Source organism: Cervus canadensis, chromosome 11 (genome assembly GCF_019320065.1).
Source record: "Cervus canadensis isolate Bull #8, Minnesota chromosome 11, ASM1932006v1, whole genome shotgun sequence".
NCBI lineage: Eukaryota > Metazoa > Chordata > Mammalia > Artiodactyla > Cervidae > Cervus > Cervus canadensis.
In genome coordinates this window covers 58,061,136-58,074,916 of record NC_057396.1, presented here as the reverse complement: position 1 = coordinate 58,074,916, position 13,781 = coordinate 58,061,136, and the positions used below count along the sequence as shown (strand labels likewise).

The 13,781-nt window shown below is 34.8% G+C and overlaps 1 protein-coding gene across 1 annotated transcript in view; it reads left to right on the top strand.

The window, feature by feature from the left end:
• CCDC73 (coiled-coil domain containing 73) overlaps window positions 1–13,781 on the top strand; it is a 151,001-nt gene that overhangs the window by 91,557 nt on the left and 45,663 nt on the right. The window contains exons 9-10 of the mRNA XM_043481470.1: window positions 2,033–2,168; window positions 2,410–2,489. Coding sequence (XP_043337405.1) covers window positions 2,033–2,168; window positions 2,410–2,489 — 216 coding nt within the window. The remainder of the gene's footprint in view (window positions 1–2,032; window positions 2,169–2,409; window positions 2,490–13,781) is intronic.

The window sequence follows — 13,781 nt, the reverse complement described above, 5'->3', positions numbered from 1 at the left end:
GGAAATTTAGGGGAGACACAATCAGAGTCAGGAATGGTTTTGAAAATGAACAGGGACTAGGTTAATACCAGGGTTTGTGAAGCAGGATGTAGAAACCCAGGACAGAGGTCTCATATCAGTCTGGATAGGGTCGCCACTGAACTTCTTTAGTTTTATGGTCTCTTTTGCTCACAATTGAAATTCCAATAAAGTAGGAATCAGTTGGTTTGTTTGGGGTAATATGCCCTACACTTTACTAGGGAAGTATAGGACCCTGTGAATTTTAGTCCTAGCAGATTATAATGAAGAAGTATTTCAAATAAATACTTGAAATTGTGTTACTTTTGTGTAAGGGAAATACAAGCTGGCTAGGTAAATGTAACAAATTGCCAGTGTTGAAACTGTATGAGATAGCAGTTCACTCAGAAAGTAATTACTGAGTACTTGTTGATGGGCCTACATTGTTCTTTGTTTTTCATCTCTCAATAGAAACGAAAGCATGTGGCAGAAATGAATGAAAGTTACGAAACCAATCAATGATTCTGCTAATGCCAAAGTCAAAAACTTTTGAAGAGTATTACTGATTCTGTTAACATAATATTTCTTTTAAAAACTTTAAGTCATTTTTCTGAGTATGGAAAGACAGACTCCTTTAGCTGAAAGCAGTGAAGGCCCATATTATATTCTATTGATACATAGGGTCCAGTTTTTACCAACTATGTCTCCCAGCTTAAGTTAACTTTCTGCTATATTATATTGTCTCCCTGTCACTGATAGATACTGTTTTTATTATTCCATTTTTAACACAGTGAGAAGGTGCTGTATCATTAAAATTAATTTCAGAAAAATTATCTGAGTTTTGATAATGCACATGCCAGCAAATTTAGAGGAAAATTTATTTCCTAAATTGTCAAAAGTATTTCTTTTATTTATTTATTTATTTATTTTATTAGTTGGAGGCTAATTACTTCACAACATTTCAGTGGGTTTTGTCATACATTGATATGAATCAGCCATAGATTTACATGTATTCCCCATCCCTATCCCCCCTCCCACCTCCCTCTCCACCCGATTCCTCTGGGTCTTCCCAGTGCACCAGGCCCGAGCACTTGTCTCATTCTTCCCACCTGGGCTGGTGATCTGTTTCACCATAGATAGTATACATGCTGTTCTTTTGAAACATCCCACCCTCACCTTCTCCCACAGAGTTCAAAAGTCTGTTCTGTACTTCTGTGTCTCTTTTTCTGTTTTGCATATAGGGTTATCGTTACCATCTTTCTAAATTCCATATATATGTGTTAGTATGCTGTAATGTTCTTTATCTTTCTGGCTTACTTCACTCTATAATGGGCTCCAGTTTCATCCATCTCATTAGGGACTGATTCAAATGAATTCTTTTTAAACGGCTGAGTAATATTCCATGGTGTATATGTGCCACAGCTTCCTTATCCATTCATTTGCTGATGGGCATCTAGGTTGCTTCCATGTCCTGGCTATTATAAACAGTGCTGCGATGAACATTGGGGTGCACGTGTCTCTTTCAGATCTGGTTTCCTCAGTGTATATGCCCAGAAGTGGGATTACTGGGTCATATGGCAGTTCTATTTCCAGTTTTTTAAGAAATCTCCACACTGTTCTCCATAGTGGCTGTACTAGTTTGCATTCCCACTAACAGTGTAAGAGGGTTCCCTTTTCTCCACACCCTCTCCAGCAAAAGTATTTCTTTAATAATACTCCCCTCACTTTGCTTAGTGCTGTACTGGACTAATTAACTTTTCTATAAACAACCAACTGATTTTTTAAAAAAATTATAAATAAGGGAAATAAAATTTTAAGTGATTATTTTGTTATAGGAAAAAAGTGCTTTAATTTTACCTAGATATAGAAATATCTGTTAACTAATATTTTCTCCCTAAGGTATACTCAGAGAGTGCTTTTTCATGACATATTTGTTAATAACAATAGTTATTAAAAATGATAAATTTTTATATATGTTTAATAAATGTGTGTGTATGTATATATGTAGAACATTTAAAATAACTCTTCAAAATAGGAACAGAAAGTCCAGTTATATCTTCTGGCTAAAGAAGATCATCAGAAGCAACTGAATGAAATTGAGAAATACTATGCTATAATAACAGGTCAATTTGGATTGGTAAAAGAGAATCATGAAAAGTTAGAACAAAATGGTAGGTTCTACCTTACTTAAACTTACATATTTAATAGGAAATGTTTAAATGGACTTATTTATAATGAATAAATTGAACTTATCTGATACTAGTAATAGTAAATGGCAGTTTAATTAACATTATTAAATTAGCAATAACTAAATATATATTTCATTGAAGTCATTTTCCTTGTCCATGTTAGTAGTATTTCCTTAAAATGTACATTGAAATAATGTTTTCCTAAGTGTCTTTCATGTTGCAGTACAGGAAGCAATACAGTTAAACAAAAGACTTTCGGATTTAAATAAAAAACAAGAATCTGAGATACACAGTTTAAAGAAGGTATGATTGATATAATTTTTTGTATTATATAAAAATTGACCTAACATAATTAGTTTTATGAAATAATATCAGAAAAGTTGGGTAGTTTTATTTGTAGAAAGATAAAGAAAATGTTTTAAATACAGATTTATAAACTTTGAGTTAAGATTTCAATAAGTGTAATGAATGAATTTATTCTAACCCACTCAAAATATTATTTCTTTGACTCATGGCTAGTGGCAAACATTTTTATGGTGGCATGTATTATCAATAAGCATTCGCTATATGTTAATCTCATTAGCACCATTCATTCATTCAGTATTTGAGTAGCTCTATGTGCCAGGTACTATATGGCACTGAGGATACAGATATGAAGAAAATAAACATGTTCCTGCTTTGTTGAGTCCAATGGAGGAGTTATATATAAAACAGTCACACAGATGAAAGAATTTAAAATTGTTATAAATGATATGAAGAAAAAATAAAGAATGTGATGATACTTTCATAGGTGACTTTATTACATTGGAGATGAAGTGGTGGGGGAGGGACGAGATTAATAGTTCCGGCAAAGGAACAGCAGAAGCCTCGATGAGGCAGAGTTAGCATATTTAAGGAACTAGAAAAAGTCTGGCATGGCCGGAGCACTTTGAGTGAAGGAGTGCATTGGATATTTAGTGGTTGCTTACTGAGCATCAATATCCCCTTTGTCCTTCCTAAACTTACACAGATTCTTGTTTTGATGCCTCCAACTTTAGAGAGGAACCCTAAATTGGCAGAAAGCCATAAACATATTTCGTTACTCTAGCCACAATCATTGATTCAGGAATAGATAAATGACCTTAGCCAGTGGTTATAAACCAGGAAGAATGTAACCCCTACTGGGGCTGGCAGTCATGCTATTAATACAGTCATGAGAAGCTAAAAAGGAGCAACCTGACGGTGTGGATGCCAGATTGCCGTGATGTTAAAGAAACCTGTTCTTTGATGACATTTATGAGTTCCTGAATGGATCAACCCTATATTTGCCCTAACTTTAGACTTTCAGTTTTGTGAGCCAATGAATCCCGATTATTTTTTTAAACCAGTTTCATTAGGACTAGTTTAATTTTCCATTATTTGTAACTAAAAATATCTCCTCTGATACAAGGGCAGAGTGGTATGAGAGGAAAGAGAAGTAGGCAAGGCCTTTTTCTTTTTACTGAACATGACCTCTTATTTCCTTCTCCTAATCTTTTCAAAGCCCTAAATGGAATAATACCACTTTGGACCACCTCCTTATCCCTGAGAGAATTAAGTACCTGTCTTTACTGACACTCAGAAAATCCTTTGGAGCAATCACTAAGTGACATTTAAATGTCTGTGATTTTCTGAAGTTTGAATATGATATACCTGGGTTTAATTTTTTGGTCACATTTTCGTGTGTTCTCTGAGTTTCTTGGATTGTGGTTTGGTGTGTGACATTAATTTGGGGAAAGTCAATCATCAGTGCTTCAAATATTGCTTCTTTTCCTTCTTTTCTTCTCCTTTTCTTATGCATGGGTTATAATTTGCTTATGTGACCCTCAATTGATGGATGTTCTCTTATGCCTCTTTCAGTCTTTTTAATTTTTGTTTTCAGTTTTGGAATTTCTGTTGTCATATCCTCAAGCTGAGAGATTATTTACTCAGCCATGTCCAATCTACTATTGAGACCAATAAAGGCATTCTTCATTTCTATTGCAGTGTTTCTGAAGCATTTCTTTTTGATTCTTGTTTAGAATTTACATCCTCTCTTTACATTATCCATCTATTCTCTCATGTTTTGTCTGTTTTTTCTATTAAAGCTTTTAGCATATTATTCATAGTTTTTTTTATTCATAGTTTTTAAAACTATGTCTTAAAAACTGCTAAGTCTGATAACCCAAGTCTGATAGTTCTAAATTCCTGACATATCTGACTCTGGATCTGAGGCTTGTTTAGTCTCCTCAAACTTTGTTTTTTGCCTTTTAGTATGCCTTGTAATTTATTTGTTGGAAGACAGACATGATATACTGGGTGAAAAGAATTGCAGTTAATAGGCCTATAGTAATATAAAGGTGGGGGGATGGGTGTCTTATGATTAGATGGTCCTGTTGCCCTTGGATTGTGAATTTCACCAGTGTTTCTCAGTCCCTGCCCACCCATCTCATATTGTACAGGATGGTTGGAGAGTTGGATATTACTCTTTCCTCAGGTAGTTTATATTCAAGTCAAATAGTTTCTCATAAAGGCAGGACTTGTTGATAAGAACAGAATGAGTTGGTGTATTTCAGAATGGTTCCTTTTCCTCCTGGTTCTAGCAGGAGGAATTTTTCACTGATATTCACTGTGAGAGGACCTTGAGATAAAATGTCACGAAAGTTTGAGGGCCCCCATGAGTGTGTCCTGCTGAATTTTTTAACTTCCAGAATTGTCTACTCTAAGCCTCCAGGAATTAGTCAATTATAGTTCAGTTTTTCCTACGTTGGCATTGGTGCCTGTGAAGGTTTCTGTTTATGATTTTCTATAGTCACCTCTCCATTCCTCTGATTTTTGAGGCAGCAGTTTGTCTTATGACCTCATTTCTTTAGCAGTTGTTAAGAGAGTTGTTGATTTTCAGTTTGCTCAGCTTTTTACGTGTGGCAGAATCAAATCGAAACTTGTAACTAAGCTTCTTACATGCTGGAGCAGAAACTGGAAAACTTTTTAACTGTAATTTTACCAAAATTAAAAATATATTAAGATTATTTATAGAGACACAGGCTTAAATTTTGAGAATGTTTGTGCTACCAGATGAATGACATATACTTTAGTGCATATTTCAAGAAATCAGGCAATTTTACTGCTTTATCTTTTAGTATCATTTCAAGGAAAGCAGGACCACTTGGGCTAAAGATTAATGTGACTTCTAAATGCTAAACCAGGGTTCAAAGACCATTAATATTTGTAACACTATTATATCCAGTCTTGTTCTTATATATAAAACAAGTGAAAGTGTTAGTCTCTCAGTCATGTCCGATTTTTTGCCACCCCATGGATTGTAGCCTGCCAGTCTCCTCTGTCCATGGATTTCTCCAGGCAAGAATACTGGAGTGGGTAGCCATTCCCTTCTCCAGAAGATCTTCCTGACTTGATTGTATAACTGCCCATAAATTGGTTTCATATTCCCTGGACTTTATCCAGGGACCAGAAGTAAGATCATAGAAGTAGCCCATAGAAGTAGCCCAGTACAGAATGTTAGAATGGTAATAAGCATGTGTCTCTAGCCCTTAAAAGTCTTATGTCTATCCAACAAACTACCTAAGAGGACAATTTATATGTAAAGAATATTTTTTTTCAGTCACATTTAAGAATACTAAAGATGGCTCTTTTAATATAGGGAGAGAAAGCTGTAATTTGAAAATTTTGTCTGTCATTTCAATCAGAATTGTTAAATGGACCGTTCATTTTTTTTTATGCTATGATACTCTGATTCTTTTTTTTCTTTTTAAAATTAATTTATTTTTTAGTTGAAGGATAATTGCTTTACAGAATTTTGTTGTTTTCTGTCAAACCTCAACATGAATCCGCCATAGATATAAATATATCCCGCCCTTTTGAACCTTCCTCCCTGAGCCATTCATTTTTATCAATACAAACTTTGAATGGAAATATAAACAATATTGACTGAATAGTTGTGAATAAACACATTTTTAGTGATATCGCTTTATTTTTTTGTTTGACACTGTTACCATTGTCCTAAATGATTAAATCATTAATTTGGTGATTATATTAAAAGAGTCATATGTGCCTCTATTCAGTTAGTGTTTGCATTATTATGAAAATATTATACCTCATAAAGTTCTCTACTAAATTATGTATTTTTCATTAAATAAGAACAAATATTTCATTGTAACGTAATTGTTTGTTATTTGGTCACTCAGTCGTGTTTGACTCTTTGTGACCCCATGGACTATAGCCTACCAGGCTCCTCTGTCCATGGGATTCTCCAGGCAAGAGTACTGGAGGGGGTTGCCATTTCCTTCTAGGCTATTGTATTTCTAATGTATAGTTTAAGACCGACCTGTAGATGGAGATGAGGTCTGTGTGAATCCATGGAGAGTTTCCCGTGCTGGATTTATGTGAAAGGAGTAAAGGATGTCTATACATGAGTAGAATAGTGCTGCTCCTGAGCACACTTGCCCCCTTTTCCCACATCTTGCCACCTTGTTCAGGGGTATCATATGATGGTGGCCTCTGTCACTACAGAAAGCATTAAGGCAGTAATCATGCTGCTAAATAGTTCTTGAAAGAGAGATTTTATAGAAGGGTAAAGTGGGAATGTTATTACCTTTGAGAGTTCCATATTCAAATAGCCAAAAGGATAAGCGTTTATGAATGTATTTTAGCAGATAGTTTTTAATATTTCAGACATTCTCAGTATAAGAATTTTGTGTTTCTTAGTGTAGTCTTGATTTTTAACTTTAAGAAAACTTTTTTTTCTGTTTTTTTTTCTTTAGAGGCTAATCAAGCCTAATATTAAAAACATTTTTTTAGATTACTCATTTAAAACTTTTAATCATTAATTTTTCCAAAGTTAATTTTTCTTTTTCTTTTATGCTGTTGTTTGATTTTGTCCAGGACAGTTATTGGTTTGTGATAAGATGGAATTCTTTTTTTGTGTGTGGAGCAAAGTTAAACAGACCAAACTTAGTTGTTAGATAAAACTAAGTATTACAGTTCTGAATGCTGGGTTCACCATTATGGCAATCATGAAGGATTCCTGATACTATCTGTGTGCTGCATTCATAACCTCTGCTATTTGTCTGAGTAAACGTCAGAGCACTCAAGGAGATAGTGATATTTAACAGACTACCTCATACCAAAAGAGGAGGGGTAAAGGAGAAAAGGGCATGATATTTATGACTCTAGGAACTATAAGTTGTAATTTAATGAGATCAAAGCTTGTACTGTTTATTTGCTGCACTAACAGCTTTGAATAAAATGGGTAGAAAACAGACAATGTACTAAAAGTTTAGGATATTTAAAAGCTATAAGGGCTATAAAACCAAAAGCATATTTTCAGTGGAAAATCATTTCTTAAAGATTTCTAATTTTAATTTAATGTGCTCCTAAGATTAAGTAATTATAAGAGAAAAACAAAGACATAAGAAATGATGAGTTTCTACTTTCATCAGTTGCATACTGGATTTTTTCCCCTTCTCTCTCCCTTCCCACTTCCCTGTTGTTTCATAGTAATTATTATAAAAGAATTGATATATTTCAGAGTATCTTCTATAAAACTTAGCTGATTACAACAGCTCCATGATTTCAGTTGTTGAAAAATGTAGAAAGACATAGAAGTTTGTTCCACTTTGTAACCTTGACAGAAGAAAAACTTACAGAAAACCAACTCTTTTTTTTAATTTACAGAATTGTAAGATACTATATCTGAATATAAGTTTAGCCATGTATCTTAGCTTAATTATATTTTTATCAATAGGGCTTTGTATCTTAGGAATGAGTCTAGAACAGATCACTAGTATAAAGCAAACCATCTAATTAATTCCTAAGTTATTTACTTCATACACTTACTCCAAGAAAACCCAATATAAAAAATTAAAGAAAAATGGTTGCAAATGTTCTTTTAAAAATCATTTTAGTGTGCAAATAAGCAGCTTGAAAGCAAAGTTTTAAACATCATGTGTAAAGAAAAATGTACATTATTTTAAACGTAATATCATTGTCTTTTAAAAAATCAATTTAGCATATAAGACTTTTTTTATTAATCAGGTGGTGGTTGACTAAATTCCAAGTAACAACACAAATATTAGTCAAATTTAGATTAAAATTTTGAGGTTTTCTAACAGATGCTTTCCCTTAGTCTCCTAAAGTTTTAAAAAGTTTAATTAATTGCTGAATTGACTGTCTTTATTTTTGTATTCTTCAGTATCCATCGTCAGTTTAACTGTTAACCCATGTTTTTTAATATGTATCCAGGATGGATATATTAAGAGCAATAAATTCTTTTATTCATTAAGTTTGTTGAGTCAAAGACCATCTAGCTTATGAACTAGAATAATGTTTTTTATATTGTCTTACTTATTTTCTAGAATATCCTTGGATCTGAATTTATAATGCAGTATTAACCCATGTTAATCTCACAAGTTTAGGGTTGTTAATTAAGTCAGTTAAGGTTCTAGCCCCAAATATGCTGTTCTGCTAAAGTTAACATAATGCCAGTGACTCACCAACTACTAAGCTTTATTTTTTATTATTGGTAAGGAAATTGTAGTAATCTGTTCACATTCAAATGAGGAGCATCTATCTGTAACATGGTGGTCTACAGGGTTGTGGTCATTTCCTTGATTAGCATAAGCCATCTGGTTCAATCAGTGATTAAACCCTTAGCACTATACTTTCCTGTATACTATACAATTAACTCAGCACTATACTATACCTGTCACTTTCTATGCAGTTTTACAAAGTGACTATGAACTACTATCGTGCCATTAACTACTGTCTGTTTGACTGACATTGACTGTTCTCACCAAGTTTTTTAATTTATTTTTTATTGCCATTTGCTTTATCCTGAATAAATCACCTTACATTTCATCAAATTCTATTTTAGGCAAAGATAAGTCACATTTATTTCATATCATGTTCCATATCATGTTCATCATGCTTTTCTTCTTATGTTCATTAAAAGTTTTTAGCACCTCTTAGATCCCTGAATATATTAAGGTGCTATGGGATAAGTATGAAACGTGGTACCTTTCCTTAAGGTAGTTCATTCCTACCGCCACTAGGATTTCAGACCACTTTAGTTTAAAAGTAGAGAAAATAATCGTAGAACCCCTTGAATTCACCTTGGTGGTGGTTTAGTCTTTAAGTTGTGTCCAACTCTTGGGACCCCATGCACTGTCACCTGCCACGCCCCTCTGTCCCTGGGATTTCCCAGGCAAGAATACTGGAGTGGGTTGCCATTTCCTTCTCCAGGGGATCTTCCCAACCCAAGGATTGAACCTGGGTTTCCTGCCTTGCAGGCAGATTCTTTACTTACTGTACCACCAGGGAAGCCCTGAATTCACATTAGTAGTAATAATAAGTAACAATGCCTAGCACATAGTAGATGCTCAACAAATACTTGCATGGATTATTACATGCCAGGCACTTTGTTTTGTTAAAAAATTATATTCCCATTTAACAGATGAGGAACTTGAGGCAGAATGCAATTAAGTAGTTGCCTAAAGTTACACAACAAGGAAAATAAAATTAGGATTGCAATTCAAATTTGGCTCCAGAACCTGTGATCTTAACCATTCTACTGTATAAGCAACTTATCTACACGTTTCTTCTCTGCTTCATTCACCATTAGAAAGCATATATTTATTAAAAGGAAAAGTTGCTGATATTCATCCTCCTAAACTACCAGGTCCCCATAAGCTTTGACTCTATGTATCTAGACTAATATTTCCATTACCTTGAAATTCATCATTAAATACTGCTTCCTTTGAGCTTTGTCATTTGGCCCTCCTTCTCCAACCTGAGCATCCATTTCTATCATCTGTACCATTACACACCCCACTTAGTTCTTGGATTGACTTCTAATCTTTTAGTGTCCATTACTTCACCCAGTCCATTGGCCTGTTCCTGCATACGCATAATTCTCTGCATAGTATTTCTCATTTATTCTGTTTCTCTTAACTCGTACTTTATCTTTTTCTTTAAAACTAAACCTTTCACTGTAGTCTTCCTAAGGAGATACATGAGTCAGACCATACTAAGTGTTGCTTTTCTCTTTGTATTTTCATTTGCAATATGAGTTTAATGATATCTGCCTTTCCAGTTTTATATATCGTGCATGTGTGCATGCTCAGTCACTCACTTGTGTCCGACTCTTTGTGACCCTAAGACCACACCCTGCCAGGCTTCTCTGTCCATGAGATTCTCCAGGTAAGAATATTGAAGCAGGTTGCCATGCCCTCCTGCAGGGGATCTTCTCAAACCAGGGATCGAACCTGTGTCTCTTATGTCTCCTGCATTGGCAGGCAGATTCTTTACCACTGAGCCACCTGGGAAGCCCCTTATAATAAATATAAAATAATATATGGAAAAGCACTTCAGAAAGTTTATCATGCTGTAGAAATTTATGGGATTATTTTTACATGCAAGTGAAATTAGGTTAAAATTAAGGCAAATTTTGATGGATTTGGTTTTTCTGCACCGTAACTACAAAGGGTTATTAGTATTGACTTTCAAGACAACTGAAACATAGCCTCATCTGATAAACTTTTTATCGGATAGGAAAGTCTGAAATTTCTTCTAACTCATTAATTGCTTTTTCTCCCTTCATGCTTGAATTATATTGTTTCTTCAATGGCTAATTCTCTTCTTCATATCTTCTATTTACCTTCTTCATATCATCTCTAAATTTCATGGAATCGTAGGGATCATCTGATTTATTGGTTTTTAATCTTTCTTTGAATTGTAGAACCTTCTGTTAAAGATTTGGAGGCTCGGAATTAAAACAAAGTAGAGCTACTTGTGTTTGAAGGGAGAGTTGAAAGAACACTGGAGCCATGTATGTTGACTCTTTCTTCTCTATCAGCAGCTATGGAGGGGGGCCATGGAACCTCTAGGACTTCTTGGAGCACAATTTAAAAACCACTAACTGGATCCAACAGTTAGGTGAACTACTCAATGTCAAGCAGCTTGTAAAAAAGAGTCTGTATTTATCCTCACTTTGTACCATATACTGTTTGTAGTCAGTAATATTCTAAACAACCTATAAATTTTATGTTAGTTGAAATTCATCACGTAGTAGATGTTGTGATAATTCCTCGATGTCCAGTGTGTCTCATATGATCAGTCTGTCTTTAAGCTTTAATATCATCTCCAATCTTTGTGCCAATATTTGGTTCAGGAATGAACATGTGATCTAATTCTGGCCAGGGGGAGGTGGTTCAAAGAAAAAATACCCTTACTCTTTAGAAGGTACTCCAGAAAGAGACTATGCAATGAATTGCTATGCAATTCCTAAATTACCTCTTGCTACAGGTTAAATTTCCTTATCATTTAATGGTTCAAGTATGGTTTTCTGATAGTTATAACCCCAGAATCCTGATACTAATTCATGTTTTTCATTACAGAATATTGTATTTTGTAAAAAATGATATTTATTTATTTTTCAAAATGATGTTTAAAATACAAAATCTATTGATTTTAAATATTTGTGATACATTAAGGGTCTTTGGGTACAAATAAATTCTTCTGTCTCCCTAATTATCCTATTTTTCTTCCCAATTCATCCAAAGCTCTGTCATAACATCTTTCTTTTTTTCAATTAGCTCATCCTCCTTAATTCAGTCATTCACTTTATGTAGATGACTTCATATCTATATTTCCAGCCCACATTTCTTTTAATCTGCAATTCTGTATTTTCAGCTGCCTGCATGTCATCTCCTTTTATGACTTGCTGTAATTTCAGGGTCACCCGTTGATTCTTCATTCTTCCCAGCCTTCCTCCTCTGACCCTGCCCACCCCCCCCCCAAAAAAAAATTCATACAACTCTCCTTTCAAAGGAAACCATCTTGCTGCCTATAAAGGTAACTCGTTACTGATACATTGAAAACTTTTTTTGAGGGAATTTATCATATATAACCTTTTTTAATTTGAAAAATAATGAATGAATTTTCTTTTAGAACGGTAACACCCTATGACTTAAGTTTGGTGATTTGCGCTTTTTTGGCTTTCTCAAGAGTCAGTCTCTTAAGAAAGTTCAAAATTGATGCTTGTGAACTGTGGTATTGGAGAAGACTCTTGAGAGTCCCCTGGACTGCAGGGAGACCAAACCAGTCAATCCTAAAGGAAATCAGTCCTGAATATTCATTGGAAGAACTGATGCTGAAGATGAAACTCCCAATACTTTGGCCACCTGATGTGAAGAACTGACTCATTTGAAAAGACCCTGATGCTGGGAAAGACTGAAGGCGGGAGGAGAAGGGGACAACAGAGGATGAGATGGTTGGATGGCATCACTGACTCGATGGACATGAGTTTGAGCAAGCTCCAGGAGTTGGTGATGGATAGGGAAGCCTGGCATGCTGCAGTCCATGGGGTCGCAAAGAGTCGGACATAACTGAGTGACTGAACTGAACTGAAGAGTCAGTCTCTGAATATCATCCATCTCTTACTTATCTTTAATAGATTTTTCATCTGTTTCATCAGTGAAGCACATTTTTCATTTTCTTTTCATTTTCATGCTTCTCTTTTTCACATTTCATAGTTTCCTATTCTAGCTTCATTTAGACAACTTGAAATAATCTTTTTCCTTCATTTCCTCTACTTGATTATATCTTCCTTTAGAATGTCTCATATTTTCATTATCCATTTTCCAATAGTATAGACATTCATCATCTCATTCCTAGATTAATAAAATACCTCTTAGTCAGTATTCTTTCCTTCAGTTATTGTTCACTCTTTCTGCCAGACTAATTTTACTAAGTTATTCTTTTAAACCATTGCCTATATATGCCTGACACATCTACTTAGCACATGTGGAAAGAGTTTTAAATTGAGTAGTTCTCCTTTGTCTTTCAAATCAAGTCCCAAACTTTTTTCCAGCTTTATTGAGATACAATTGACATATAACATTATTTAAGCTTTTGGTATGTTGATTTAGTCTCAAACTTCTTAAAATTAGCTTTCTGGGACTTCCATGATCTGGTCCCATTTTACATCTTCAACATTGTTTCCTCCTACTTCCTAATAAGCATCTTCCATTCTTTGTAATCTAAAAATCTTTGTTGCCATTATCATAATTCTAAATTTTCCCTGTCTTTTTGCCTTTTTCTCCTTCATATTCCCTACTGCAACTTGAAATGCCTTCTCTCAATTTACTTGTATTAAACGGGATTGAGTCAGGAAACATGGCACATTGGAATGGGAAATTGAGAGAAGTTTGTTTGATGGAAGATCCATTTACAAAACTGTAGATAAGGTTAAGGGAAACCAACAAGGGATAGAAGGAGTTGGGGAATAATTATACCACCTAGACCTGGTGGTGACAAGGGAAGGAAGCAGATCCTGGAACCTGGAGATAGCTATGTGAAAAGTGAAAAGTCGCTCAGTCGTGTCCGAATCTTTGCGATACCATGGACTGTAGCCCACCAGGCTCCTCCACCCATGGAATTTTCTAGGCAAGAGTACTGGAGTGAATTGCCATTTCCTTCTCCAGGGGAATCTTCCAGACCCGGGGATTGAACCCAGGTCTCCCACATTGTGGGCAGATGCTTTACCGTCTGAGCCACCAGGGAATCCCAGCTATAGGTAAG